The 15,739-nt window shown below is 40.7% G+C and overlaps 1 protein-coding gene across 1 annotated transcript in view; it reads right to left on the bottom strand.

Annotated features, from left to right (window-relative positions):
- Positions 1–15,739, bottom strand: part of LOC141192380 (uncharacterized) — a gene marked incomplete at its 5' end in the record, with an annotated part of 41,806 nt that overhangs the window by 13,240 nt on the left and 12,827 nt on the right. The window contains 5 exons of the mRNA XM_073661899.1: positions 4,400–4,422; positions 10,697–12,069; positions 15,121–15,211; positions 15,409–15,506; positions 15,589–15,712. Of these exons, the coding sequence (XP_073518000.1) occupies positions 4,400–4,422; positions 10,697–12,069; positions 15,121–15,211; positions 15,409–15,506; positions 15,589–15,712 (1,709 nt within the window). The remainder of the gene's footprint in view (positions 1–4,399; positions 4,423–10,696; positions 12,070–15,120; positions 15,212–15,408; positions 15,507–15,588; positions 15,713–15,739) is intronic.

The following is a 15,739-nucleotide window of genomic DNA, read 5'->3' on the forward strand; positions in this document are numbered from 1 at the left end:
CACCTATCTAGATGCATAGTGAGCTCTCCAAACGCAACATGGCGTCCGCTATTTGAGCCGATTTTCAATTCAATTTGTTAGCGGACACCATGTCGCGTTTGGAGAGCCCCTGATGTGCCTAAACAGTGGAGCTCCCCCACAAGTGACCCCATTTTGGAAACTAGACCCCTCAAGGATTTTATTAAGGTGTATAGTGAACATTTTGAACCCAGAGGTACGACACAGAATTTGATAACATTAGGTCATCATATTGAATAAGTTGTCATTACTCTTGAGCGCAAGTGCTCGCTACTTGAGTTTGCATCGGGTACTCACGTATGCACCATGTACAGCGTGTGCTCGAGTGACATGCTCGAGTCCCTGCTCCGCATGTTTCACGGTTATTAGACACCCAAAAAAAAACATGCGGGGATCGCTCGTGCATGGCAGGCAATCCCCGCAAAGTTTTTCTGGCCGCGAAGCATATGGGGAGGAGACTCGAGCATGTCACTCAAATACCCACGATACTCAATGCATACCAGAGCACCCGATGCAAACTCAAGTAGCGAGCACTTGCGCTCAACACTAGTCGCCATATCGTCATCTTTTTTTCTTACTTTTGAAAAAAATCCCAACCCCATCACAACCCTAACCCCAAACCCAGCCCTAACCCTAGCCCTAACCCTAGCCCTAACCCTAGCCCTAACCCTAACCCGAGAGTTTATTTTTTACGCCGTTCCTAGTGCGGTATAAGTGATTACACGACTTTATTCTTCGGGTCGGTGTGATTACAGCAATACCAGAATCATATGGGGGTTTTATGACTGACAGCTGTCACACACTAAAAGACGCATTTTTCGTAAAATCTAGTTTTTGCATCGCCATATTTTGAGAGCTATAATTTTTCCAGATTTTGGCAGACAGTCATGTGATGGCTCGTTTTTTGCGGGATGAGTTGACGTTGTTATTGGTGCCATTTTCAGGCACGTGACATTTTTTGATCGCTTTCTATTCCGATTTTTGGGAGGCAGAATAAACAAAAACCAACAATTCAGGAATTGTTTTTTTTGTTTTTTTTAATTCTGTTCCGCGTGTGGTAAAATTGATAAGGCAGCTTTATTCTTCGGGTCAGTACGTTTACAGCGGTACCACATTTATATAGTTTTTCTATGTTTTGCACTTTTACATAATAAAAGCAATTTTATAGAAAAAATTATTTTTTAGCATAGCTTTATTCTGAGAGCTATAACTTTTTTATTTTTCGGCTGATGGAGCAGTATGGCGGCTTGTTTTTTGCGGGACGAGATGACGTTTTCAGTGGTACCATTTTTATTTCTATTTGTCTTTTTTATCGCGTGTTATTACATTTTTTGTTTGGCGGTATGGTGATAAAGCATTGTTTTTTGCTTCGTTTTTTTTTTTTTTTTTTTTTACCATGTTCACTGAAAGGGTTAACTAGTGGGACAGTTTTATAGGTCAGGTTGTTCCGGACACGGCGATAGCAAATATGTGTACTTTTATTGTTTGTTTGTTTTTTGTTTTTTATTATAATATTTATTGATGGGTACATTATATTTTTATTTTTGGTGGATTATTTTTTTTATTTTATTTTTTTATATTTTTGCAATTTTTTTTTCATTTTTTTTTTCACTTTCTGATAGTTTTTATACTTTATTACTTTGTCCCACTATGGGACTTTCACTTTTTTTTTCTCTGATCGCCTGCATGGCACAGGAATGCAGCACCATCCCTGTGCCATGCAGGCTGTCAGCGCTGGACAGGGAGAAGATTGTTTGGAGATGCACTGCGCTGGAAGCCAGAAGAGGAGGTGAGTATCTGCGATCACCTCCCCTTGCCACCGCAATGCTGCGATCGACTTCGATCGCAGCATCGCGGGGGTTAATGTGCTGGAGCGGTGCGTAACCGCTCCCTGCATATAGTACCGGGTGTCAGCTGTGACAATCAGCTGACACCCGGCGGCGATCGCGCCCGCACAGCCTGTGTGCGCGCACGATCGCCATCACGTACTAATACGGGTCTGGCTCTTAAGTCCCAGGGCACAGACGCGCATTAGTACGTCAAATGTTGTTAAGGGGTTAATAAATCTCACTACAGACATTTCCAGAGTCCTCACCTCTCCAGTTCTGTCCATCTGTTATTCCCATAGATAAGAATGATGTAATGTGACGTCATCAGAATCTCTCACCTCTCCAGTAAGCCGGAAGAGGATCTCTAGGGTGAGGTGTAATATCCTCTCCGCCATCTTGTCTCTGTCCATATCCATCCTTGATGGGTAAAATCAAGAAAATTCTCTTATATAGAAGATCTTCACTGACAGGATCCGATATTGTAGAAACCTGAATGAGAAGATGATGAGCCTATGTAACATCATAAAAATCCTGTGTAATAATACAATTACTGGAGATAATAAGGGGAAACATATGAGGAGATTTATTATTTTACAGTGTTTAGTTTTCTTCTATACATCTAGTAATAAAACCTATATATTTTAGGCCACAGACAACAAGCAGTTTCTTCCTTGGAGTCTGCAGCTGAATCCGTTTCTCACAAGATGGTTATCTGATGGTTTTATGAGATGGTTGTTTGTTCTCGGCCCCGACCCTTTCACAACTCCTGTCTCCTAAATTAATCGTTAGAGAAACACATAACGAGAACCTGGCTTACACCTCTGGGGTTTCACAGATGCGGCATTGATAAATGTCCACCATGTAAATATGCCAAACACAAGAAATAGATTTAATCACATTAAATAAAACATTTCATTACACAATGTATCATCTGCAGCAGTGAATTTGTGGTATATTGTATTCAGTGTCTGGGATGTAATGTCAGATATGTCGGCTGCTCCTCCCGTAAATAAGGCAGAGAATTAATGAGCACATAGGAGACCCCACTAATCCCGCGGCCATTAACCCCTCCAACGTTTCCACACATTTCCTAAGAGAACACACTGGTGACTGAAAGAACTTTCGGTTTTGTGGCATTGAAAGGGTAAATCGTTCAGGTGGAGGGAAGATGGCGGAGGGGCATTGCTGAACCGTGAAGCTTCCTGGACACTGAGGCCAAATCCATCGCACCGGAGGGTATAAAGAGAATATGTGGACGGTTATCACTACTATCTACATTACTGTGATAGTACTAGGAGATGAATAATGGCGTTGTGTGAGGACTTCTCTGGGCTTCTGTCCTTCATCCTGCAGTCGTCTGAATGGATCTAATGTGGACGGGAACCAGCTAAACCGCATTCTGTCCACAGCTGTTACCTCACTGTTCACACCACACAGAGACCCCAAGAGTCTCCGTGCTGAAGGGGTTAATGCCCCCTGCGCCCAGTAATGGGGAATCTCCACATACCTCCACCTGCAGATCCGCCACCACATATATGGCTGCTCTGTGCGTACAGGACCTGTGATGAGGTCACAGGAGGGGAGGAGTCAGGGGTCACAGGATCAGGGGCCTCAGTGGATGCACAGTGTGAACTGTGCGGCTCCTGTACAGTGATATCCGGAGTGAAGACGCTACATGGAGATGTCTCCGCAGTCAGTGACATTTCTGGCATTATGTATGTTTTTTGCCTATCCTTCTCTGAAATTTGACTACCCAATTCCTTCTCCCAACCCCAGTAAAGGGTAGAGGGTCATCGCTGGTGTCCATTTGTGTTGCTTTGTGTATGCAAGATAGAAGTTTAGTACAAGGACCTACTTGCGTGATTAAGGGTTCAAACAGAGTGAGTTCATCTTTTATACTAGTAACATGTGAGAATTTATAAATGACCTGAGCTGGAAATAAGCCAGGCAGGATAGACTCCTAATTGGAAAGGAGCCACGAAGTTCTATAAAGGAAAGAAAAGAGCCTGATCCCATGAGAACGTGTCTCAATCTAAGGTCATCAGATCAGTCCCAGAATAGAAATGAGTTCGTACCTGAAGCAGAGGGAAAATCTGGGTTGCCAAACAAGGGCGTTAATGGACCCAACCTACGTGGTATAGATGAAGAGATTAAGACTTGATCCCATGTTTTCAAAAAGTGGTGAATGGGTATTGGTAATTGTTTAGTTTGTACATGTATTTAGTCAATCCAAGGTAGAGATGTGAGTATCCAGGGATAGAGGTCCCCTTCCAGTTTCACCCATTGCTTATGTACCACAGACGTGAACCAGTCGACTGCTCTCATAAGAATCAAAGATTGATGGTAATTTTTTTAGATCAGGCATACTAGTACCCCCCTTTATTTTTGGAACATCACAATATTTTAAAACGTATCCTAGACCTTGACGTTCCCCATACTACCTAATAGCGTTGTCGAGATAGGAGAAAAAGGTCTGAGGAATGCAGACAGGAACGGTCTGGAATATATAAAGAAGTTTTGGCAAAAAGTCCATTTTATCACATAAATACAACCAAACCAGGACAAGGGATTGAAGCTATAATTCATTAAATTTTGAAGAGTTTGTTCAAGGACAGGGATATAATTTAAACTATACAGATCATCCATGTTCCCTGGAATTTGTATACCGAGGTACTTAGATGTGTCTTTCTGTCATTTAAAGGGAAAGTTAAAAATTAGCTGTTGTCTTATGTTATTGCTTCTGATTTAGAGTAGTTGGCTTTAAAATCGCTTACTTGGCCAAATTCTTTGAATTCCTTTAGTATAGAAGGAAATGAGATCATTGGGTTTGAAACAGAGCAACAAGTCATCTGCGTATAGAGCTAGTTTATAGTGATGTGAGTCTATAGTAGCTCCACTAATATCTGGATTTTTTGTAATGCTACCGCGAAATGTTCCATCACCAATGTGTATAGGAGAGGTGATAAGGGACACTCTTGCTTTGTCTCCTTTTTAATAGAAAATGTGTCATATAGAAGGCCGTTTACCCTATCGCTATAGGGTCAGTGTAGAAGGATAGAATTTTAGATAACAAGAAAGAGCCTAACCCAATTTTTCGTAAGGAGCTCTTCAAGAAAGTCCAATGCACTGTGTCAAACACTTTTTCAGCGTCCACAGAAACAAGACACATTGGCATCCATTGTTTTTTTTGCATGTGAAACTAACAACGTTTTATTTGTATTATCACGCACTTCTCTACCCTTAACGAAGCCAACCTGATCGTTGCTAACAATTGAGGGTAGGTAGTGGGAGAGCCATGATGCAATTATTTTAGAGAATATTTTGACATCTACATTAATTATTGAAATTGGATGAACATTAGGGCAGGCATTTAGTTCTTTTCCAAGCTTTGATAAAACTGTTATGTGAGCCTCAAGTGATTGGGGGGCAAAAGGGGGAGTCTTCTGAGATATTATTGAACACTAATGGTAATAACAGAGGTGCAAACATGTTATAAAATCTATTATTGAATCCATCTGGCCCAGGGCTCTTCCCGATAGGGAATGATTTATTGGCCTCTCCTACCTGTTGTTTAGTGAAAGCTTTGTCTAGTACCTCCTGCTCAGGGGTCTGTAAGGAAGGAACGGCAGTGTCCTTAATATATTTGTCAATTTTTGTTTCAAGAAAATTAGGTGGCATGTCGTGGTATTTTCCATGAATATTATGAAGTGAGCTATAACAGCAATGAAATGCGTCAGCTATGTCAGTGGGGTTATGAATTTATATCAGTGGGGCTCCTTTTGTTTTAGATACATACAGCTCTGGCAAAAATTAAGAGACCACTGTAAAATTTTCAGTTTCTCTGATTTTTCTGTTTATAGGTATATTATAGAGTAAAATGTACATTGTTGTTTTAATCTATAAACTACTGACAACATATCTCCGAAATTCAAAGCTAAAAATTTTGAATTTATTTGCAGCAAATGATAAAGTGTCAAAATACTAAAAAAGAAACAGAGAAACAGTGCTTTCAGACCTCAAATTACTCATGTTTTAAATGTGAAATCAATATTTGGTGGACTAACCATGATTTTTAATCACAGCTTTCATTCCTCTTGCCATGCTTTCCACCAGTCTTTCCATGCTTTCCAATAGAAAACTGTTCAGTGGTCTCTTAATTTTTGCCGGAGCCGTATGTCCTTTACACGTCTGGATGTAACTTCCTTGCCAATGAGTGACCACATTTATCTGTGAATTCATACGAGTACCTTCACATGCGATCTTGATATTTTCTATACGTTTGATCTATTAAAGATCTTCGTTCCTTTCTTTTTTTCAATCAGATCATTTTTATTTAACAAAAGAAAACCCAACATTTTGTTTTTGTCATATAAACTTTGTGACAAAAACAATAAAAAGAAAGAAAAACCAGTAAACAAATACAACAACCGGTTTACAATGATATAAATCCCAATATCGCTCTATAGTACAAGGTTTTGGAATAGTAATTTTACATTTGTACATAAATATCTGAATACTTCCTGACGGCTTTTTTTTCCCTATTGGGACATCAATAGAAAAAGAATATATCTAAGAATGGGCAATTGTGTGGACTGAAACAATTATTATTTGCTGACACCTTGGGTATAAGGATATAAATTCCTGGTTTACTGCAGGGATATGTACAAATGGTCCAGTATAGTATTTCTGAAGCAATACCTGTAGTAATTAACCATTGTTCCCATAGGTGTATGGATTTCTTGACAGCGTTCCTTTAATATAAGATCCACTTTCCAAGCATAGAGTGTTATTTATCCTGGATTTTAGTTCTGTTATCGTTGGGGGAGAATTGTCTATCCAATGTAGTGCCAACAACTTTCTGGCTTGGAATAATATTCTTGAGCTAGCTATTGCCATATGGGAGTCTGGATCTACATCTTCTCCCAGAAGTCCTAGGACACATATTTTAGGTTCCAACTGAAGTTGTATCCCAGATACAGATAGTACAAGAGCGATCACCACGTTCCATTAGTCGCCAATATTTACACATTCCCACGTCATATGCATCAAGTGGGCATCATTTTAACCACATCTAGTGCCTGTGTCATCCATTTGTATTTCAATTTTAAATAAAATACTTGGGGATCTATATACCCTATGAATCAGAAGAATTCGGGACAATCTTTGTGACTCCGACAATGAAAGTTTCGGTGTCAAATCCAGTATTTCCCCAAATGCTCCTCAGATAAGGGACCCACATCCTCCTCCCATTTTGTCTTAACTATCAAAGGATATTTATCCAAATGTAGGGCCAGTAACTGCCTATAAATAAGGGATATTAGACCTTTTGTATCCAACGATGTAGTAATGGTATCTATTGGGTGATGTCTATCAATCAGTATGGCGTTTATTCTAGTTGTGTAGTATATGCAATATGTATTTGCAGATATTGATAAAACACCCTATGCGGAAGGTTAAAATCTGCCTTTATTTGTTCAAACATCTTGAATAATCCATCCCTCAAGAGTTGTGACACCAAACATATACCCCTATCCTTCCACTCACTAACATTTTTTAGTTTCTGTAGCTCTGGTAAGTTATAGTTGTGCCATAAAGGAGTATAATTTGTGTACTTTCCAATTCCCAGAATATTTTTACCCCTATCCCACGCCTTATATATTAACTTTAGTGTACGACATTTTAAGTCATTTTCTCGAGGAGGCCCCATATCTAGTACCGAGAATGGAAGCTTCCACTTGGTTCCTTCCATAAGTAGGTGCCCTGAAATTACACAATATTTGCAAGTACCCCATCCATGAAACTACTTTAGCTCCCTTCTAGCGTTAAGCAGGTCTGCGTATACCTGGAGGGAAGCAGATCGTTTATGTTGTTTATCAAGGAGAACAATCTGCTCAAGCAAATGGGAGACTTTAGCTGTTCTCTCCTTTTTTTAACCTTTATCTATGTTTTATTATTATCCCTCTGAGGACACATGTGAGTGCTTCCCATTTAAATGGTAAGGCAGTTTCATCATGCTCATATATTTGAAGGAGTCTATAGTCTCAAGAAGGTCTGAGTGAGTGAGTCCTTCAGCAGATTATCATTTAGGTTCCAACATGTGAAGCCTTGGTGGAGTGCGTCATAGTCAGATTACAATATACAGGAGCATGATCTGACCATACAGCAGTTCCTACCTGAGATGTAGGTTGCCATGTAGGCAAGTGACGGCTAATTAAGAAAAAGACTATATGGCTATGCATATTGTGTAAAGGAGAATAATAGGTATAATCCTTTACGTCTGGATGTAGTATCCTCCATACATCGCCCGGTTGAGACAGGAGCACGTTTAGCAAAGCTTTTGTGTTTTAGATTGGTGACTCCAGCCCAGGGACGCGTCTAAAGAAGGATCCAAGACAAAATTAAAGTCACCTCCAATGATGATAAGGTCCCCCACAAAATATTTTAGTTTAAGTAATGACGGCATGTCTTAATTTGGTCACAATTAGAGAGATAGAAGTTTTCCAAAGTCAAAATGTTGGAGTAGACGGAGATCTTAACCTCCTCTCCGTGTCAGACAGTGTTTCTACAATAGTACGTGGCAGTGATCTCTGGCGGCCTATACTCAGCACCTTAGACTTCAAAATATTAATCATCTTGGCATCCCAGAAAAATGTTATTAGTAAACAGAGGTACAGTATATGATCGCCTCTAAAGTGTGACTCCTGAAGAAAAAGAAAATGTACGTGCTGTTTATGCCTACGATAAAACACTTGAGCTCCTTTCTCTGGAACATTAAGTCCTCTGACACTTAATGAACAAGTTTTGAGTTGTGCCATATTATATGAAAAAAAGGGGGAATGGAAGAGAGAAAGATTAAGAGAAAAGAGGAAGAATAGACGGTAGATAGTGACGTCTACCTCTCAGTGTCTAAGAAGTATAGATTATGAATATATAAAAACAGTAGGAAATTGCGAAACAAGCAGATCCCAATGCAAGTCCCTAACTGGAGGTTGTCTTTACAGGCGTAAGTCAAACTTTCAGTTCTAGGATTCCTATTAGGTGGAACCATGGAATATAAAGCAAGTAATGCAATACAGCCTGATATTACAGTAGTATCATGTGAACTCAACTTATATGTCGGTCTAAGATCTTATATGAACTTAGACATTCTATATAGTGGAAGAGTGGCACCTAATGCTCTATTTAGATATATCTAATTATATGCTTAAAGAAATAAGTATCTGCAAACTGTCTCTCATCAGGGAAGACAAGATTCATTTCAGGAGCTCATATGATTGGCAGGTTCCTTTCCCATCTGGCAGCATCACCATCAAGTTCCTGATCCATTGAACACCTTCTGTGATGTGCTGGAACTCTCTGTGGCAATGGTGGAGCAGGTGGCCAGTCAGATATATGGAATGTCCAGGGCATCACAGAAAGGTCTCATGTTGCTTGGATCTTTGAAAATATACAGCTGGAATGGGTACCCCCAGGAGTACATCAGGCCATTTTCCCGGATGGCATCAAGTAGTGGTTTCAATACCCTTCTTTTAGCAAGTGTCATTCAGGATAGATATGTGAGCAATTATATGCGTTTTCCATTGAAATCACCAGGACTCAACTCCTCTGCTTTCCTCACAATGGCCTCTTTTACATTGAAAAAATGTATGCGACAGATAATGTCCCTAGGACGCTCAGGATCTGGGCCATGATTGCCTATTGTACGGTGCGCCTTTTAAATCTCCACCTCCTTATCAATAGGATCACCAAGGATATTATTGAATAATGATCGCAGTGTTGGCATAATCACTTGTGCATTGATGCTTTCAGGTATACCCCTTATCCAGATATTATTGCGATTTTCTTGATCATCAACCATATTAAACAGGTGGTTTATTTACTGGCTGTGAAGATCCAGTGTCAGTTTCTGAGCATTATGATGGCCTCTAACTTGGACGACATTATCCTCTAATATCTGTACCTTGTCAGTAAGCTGTGACAGGATAGAAGTGAGGGGACGTATTTCAGTATTGTATGTGGTCTCCAGCCTCTGAATATATTGCTCCATATCTTCTTTAGTAGGGATAGACGCAATCTGATATACAAATAAGTTATGTTGTTCCCCATATCAGAATCCCCTGTGGCTGGGGGGTAAATGTCCCTGTGAAGCAAGCACTGCTCAGTATGTGGGCTTTGGTGAGAATACAGGGAGATTTGTGGAGCTGTTTTCTTGTGAGGCCAACATTAATAGAGAAGTTGGTGCAGGACTGACAGGCTGGAGCTGTCTGGCATCATGAGGGTTAAGACTGCTTCTTTTTCCACACTGAGGTGAGGCAGTAATGGCTCCGGACCTTCCATAGGAAACGCTGCATACCAGACATGCTGACGGAGGTGGAGGACCTCAGATTAACCTCTGATCTCTTCTTTCTTTCCCATATCGAAAGTCATGTTTGAGGCTGTAAATTGCTTATAATTCAGCCAAGAACACGGTCTGAAGAGAGTGCTTTCAGTGTGTGCATTCTCTTGGTGCTATGTCCAGGCCATGTCCTTGCTGTTGAATGTACAATACGTCTGAAGGTGGCGTTGATTGGCAGCAGGATTGTGTGATGTAACAATCTTGTGTGATGTAACATCCTTACAGAAACGCGAGTTGTGACACCAATGGAACGGCGCCAGAACAGGAAGTGCGTATGAGTGTTTTTATTTGAACAAAGCCAAAGATGAGGAATGAGAAGGAGTTGTCCTAGTAGTGGACAACCCCTTTATGAAGATACAATTTTCGGTTAAAAACATTTCCCACATTAAGAACATGAAAATGGCTTCTCGTCTGTGTGAGTTCTCTGGTGACTAAAAAGTGATGATTTCTTCACAAAACATTTGCCACATTCTGAACAGGAAAAAGGCTTCTCCCCTGTGTGAGTTCTCTGGTGCTTAACCAAAATTGATTTCCAGCTAAAACATTTTCCACATTCTGAACAGAAAAAAGGCTTCTCCCCTGTGTGAGTCCTCTGGTGTATAACCAAATCTGTTTTCCGGCTAAAACATTTTCCACATTCTGAACAGGAAAAAGGCATCTCCCCTGTGTGAATTGTCTGGTGCTTAACCAAACCTGATTTCCAGCTAAAACATTTTTCACATTCTGAACAGGAAAAAGGCTTCTCCCCTGTGTGAATTCTTTGGTGCTTAACCAAATCTGATTTCCAGCTAAAACATTTTCCACATTCTGAACAGAAAAAAGGCTTCTCCCCTGTGTGAGTCCTCTGGTGTATAACCAAATCTGTTTTCCGGCTAAAACATTTTCCACATTCTGAACAGGAAAAAGGCATCTCCCCTGTGTGAATTGTCTGGTGCTTAACCAAACCTGATTTCCAGCTAAAACATTTTTCACATTCTGAACAGGAAAAAGGCTTCTCCCCTGTGTGAATTCTTTGGTGCTTAACCAAATCTGATTTCCAGCTAAAACATTTTCCACATTCTGAACAGGAAAAAGGCTTCTCCCCTGTGTGAGTTCTCTGGTGATTAACCAAATCTGATTTCTGGTTAAAACATTTCCCACATTCTGAACAGGAAAAAGGCTTCTCCCCTGTGTGATTTCTCTTGTGCCCAACCAAATCTGATTTCCGTCTAAAACATTTTCCACATTCTGAACAGGAAAAAGGCTTCTCCCCTGTGTGAGTTCTCTCATGTCTGATAAAATTTGATTTCGCTGTAAAACATTTACCACATTCTGAGCATGAAAAAGGCTTCTCCACTGTGTGAGTTCTCTGATATTTGATTAAACTTGATTTCTCTGTAAAACATTTTCCACTTTCTGAACAAGAAAATGGCTTCTCCTCTTTGTGACTTCTCTGGTGATTAACAAGATCTGATTTCTGGTTAAAAAATTTCCCACACTTGAAACAAAAAAATCTATTCTCTGATGTGTTAATGCTTTGATGTTTAAGAAAAGACTTTTCGAGGGAAAAACTATTTCCATATTCTGAACAGGAAAATGGCTTCTTTGCTTTAGGAGCAGTTCGTTTTTTAATGCTTATTTCGTGACTTTGATTTTCCTTAGTGTTCGGTAATGAATCAGAAGACAGGACCTGTTTCAAATGATCAGATGACAGATCTTTGCTGTGAAGGGATGATGGTATATCTGGAGTAATGGCATTCACTTCAATTGTATCTTGTTTGATCTCAAGATCATCTGATTTAAAAATTGAAGATGTCAGCTGTCCCTCTGATCTCCTGGTGCAGTCATCTGCAAAGAATAAAACCAATAATTAGTTATGAATAACATATCCTTAAAATTTATATTGTTGAATATTTCTACTTAAACTCTCCGTAAAAATGTACTTTATGTAAAAGTATCATTATCTACCAAGAAAACATCACAGGAAAAAATCAGCCTTACCAACACCAAATCAGATAACAAATGCTTTAGCATTTTAGTGTTGGTTGGGTGTACTGGGTTGTCTGTCCATGTGGGGTGCACTTATATAGTGCTGGGCAGCCCTCCTGATGTAATAGTATGGGCATCATTAGGCTAAGCCAGACACTGTGCATCACACCTACCTGTGTGACTGGCGTCCTATGCAAGCTTCATCTGTGTGCATCTTTAATACTAGGCAACCACCCCCTCCATGAATTGGTAGGTTTGTGAGTGGTAGCTTCATCAGTATTTTGCACCTGCACTGCCCCCACCTTTATCATGGGGGTCTGCGGCATCCTGCTAGTGCATTTGTTATATGATTTGGTGTTGGTAAGGCTGTATCTTTTTCTGTGATTTTTTTTAAATTTTGCCCTATGTTAGCCATCATTATTCACCAAGACAATAACAGTTCACAGTCTAATAGAAAACCTCATAGGATGAACCAGTGGATCGTAGTGTCCAACTGTTTGTTCATTCTGCTTCCCAAATATGGAATAAAAAGCCACCAAACAATGTTATGTAAGTGAAATAATATCAATAAAAACTTCTACTCATCTCACAAAAAACAAGTCCCCACTCAGGTCCATCATCTGTCAATGGAAAACCAGAGGTTTCCACATTATTAGTGGCTTAAAGGCTTTTGAAAAGCAACATGGCTTCCACAAACCAATCCAGCAATATCCACTCTCCCAAAATCAAATCTCCCCCTCACTTCTGAGCCTTGCAGTGCGCCCAAACCACATTCAGCATCCATGTATTTGACATTACTATAGTGAGAAGAACCCACTTAATTGATGGTGTGTGTCTCCTGGAGCACAATCTGGGCACTATGTGTTGGGGAATGAAATTATATATTTGTAATTTTCACTCTCCAACATCCACTGCGTGCTAATATCCGGAAAGTGCTGTGGAGTCAAAATAGTCACTACTCCTATAGATTATTTCACTGAGCGTTATAATTTCCAAAATGGAGTCACTTTATGGGGATTTCTACTGCTCTGGTTTTCTACCATTTTGTAATAACAGGGCTTCTGTAAATGGTGGGTCCCATCTCCCCTGGGATCTGCTCCTGCAACGTCTGCTTCTCTCACCAGGAGCCGCCTTATTCATCCTGCAGGCGGCGCTGGTGATGGAGGAGACGTCAGAACCAGAAGTTCTGGGCGGCGCAGGCCCTGTCCAGCCACTAAGATTAGGGTGCCTGGGACCAGTAGTACTATCCAGTCTGATAGTATGGGGGTGTATGCTGTCCAGCTGGAGTAATCTGCTCCCTGCTTCAGCCAATTGGAAAGCACCGCACCCTACTAAAGCTGGAAGCATATTGCCGGAAGCTGCCAGATACAGCCTTGTTCTCCTCTGGTTCAGTCCTCTGTGCTCAGCTCCCGGCTTGTGGATTTGTTTCCTGTTGTGACCTCGGCCCGTTTACTAACTACTTTTGTGTGATTTTGTATTTTCTCTGACCTCCATGTTCTGACCCGGCTATCTGACTATTGTTCTTGCCATCTCACACCACAGAACATTAGGTAACACTGTGGCCCAAGCTTAGGGGGTCTCTGTCTAAGTCCAAATACATGTAGAGGGGTTAAAGGATGATGAGCAAGGCAAACCCTGGGATCTGGAAAATGGAGTAGATAGCGCCAAGCCTGTTTGTGGTGGCCATCTTTGGAGCTGCCAGGTGACAAAGAACAGTGTCCCCAATACATTGTGTCTGCACACTATCCCAGCAAAATCTGCATTCAAATAGCTAAATGGCGCTCCTTCCCTTCTTAACCTGCCATGTGCCCAGACAGTAGTGTACAATTGCATACAAGGTATTGTCGGATTCAAGAGAAGATGGAATATTATTTGTAAGGTCCATTTGTTTCCTATTATCCTTTGTGAAGAATTCCAAAGTTATCACCATATAAAGTGACACACGTCAGATTTGAAGAATGGGCCCAGATAGGAACACAAAACTGGCTGCAGGAAGAGGTTAAATCAGAGTATTTTGGGCACTAACTACTATAGTAAAAACTGTGGGTATAGACAATAACACATCTACTGAAATGATCAAACTCAGCAGTCTTCATCAGTAAGTAGTGAGTAACTAGTGGTGAAACCTCTCTGGGGTAATTGGAGTATGGGGCTCGGTGGCTCTTGGGAATCTAAACTATCGTAAGGGACAATATTTTCTGTCAGATGAGTTTCAAGAAGAAATATTAGACATTCAAAGAGAACTTTTTATAATAGTGCAGAGCTGAGGCGTCTTAAATTTAGCTTAGAGATGTATCATGGCACAGGTGTAATGTTTTTTTGTTTAGTTTATCTCAATTCTGTTTGAAGTTAGTTGGTTTTAAAAGAAATTGAAAAGTCAGGATAAAGGGAAACTCTGTTGTTATTGGACAGAAATTCACACTTGGCCCTCACTGCACATTTAATGTTGTAGATCATAAAAGTGAAGTTTGGCCAGAAACACTGGACCTGGTCTTGGAGAGACCATATGAGCACATTCAGAAGCACAGAAGGGAGAGAAGGTGGATTCATCCAATAAGATATCGGGGTTCTAGGAAGCCAACACCATCATTACCCTCCGCTTTCTCTTACAGTCTCATCATAATATTTTTCTTCAAGTAATTTTCTGGCTTTGTGGTTTACAGATCTGGGCAGGTAACGTCTCCTAATCACAGGGAGTAGGTGGATCCTCCAGGTTGTAAGTTCTATGGAAAAGGGTTTCAATGCCCAAAATCATTTGAACAGTTTTGGGTGGAGGAGAATGTTGTGGTCTAGAGGCAAAATGGTGATCACACGATTGTGATACGGCCGGACTACACAACCGATAAAGCAGCCACAGACGGTGACTGAGAAGAATCTGTGACTTCTGTGCATTTAGTGGTTACTACTCACCTGGGTAGTCATATGTGGGAATCTCCTCTTTACACCGCTCATCACCCCTTACATATGCCTCTATAGTATTAATATGGGTCAGATCTTCATCCTGAAACAAATATTGTAAAAGTCACAAACAGATGAGAAGTCCCATCTATGATCAGCTCTAATCCTGCCATCTCCACCGTTCTCATTACACAAGAATAAAACATATAATACTGGTGGATAAAACAAGACTGAGCACAAGACCTTCACAGCCGTCTACACATCATAGGGGAGATCTCATGACACCTTCTCTCCATCTACCTGATGATCCTGAGGAATATTGGGGTCTTCTTGTTCACAGTCCTGTGGAAGAAGAGGACGGGGACATCTCTCTGGTGTTGTCCTCTTACTGGATATATCTGGGGGAAATACATAAGGGACTGAATTCATTCTTTACACACAGATAATTATGGGCCGTGTGTATTTAGTCCTGTCTATTACCTGGTGATGTGAGGGGCTGAGGAACCTCCATCATGACGTCTTTGTACAAATCTTTGTGTCCTTCTAAATACTCCCACTCCTCCATGGAGAAATAGACAGCGACATCCTGACACTTTATAGGAACCTGACACATACAATGATACCGTCATCC

Source organism: Phyllobates terribilis, unplaced genomic scaffold (assembly GCF_046119375.1).
Source record: "Phyllobates terribilis strain yellow unplaced genomic scaffold, ASM4611937v1 Scaffold_60__1_contigs__length_8166268, whole genome shotgun sequence".
Taxonomy (NCBI): Eukaryota; Metazoa; Chordata; class Amphibia; order Anura; family Dendrobatidae; genus Phyllobates; species Phyllobates terribilis.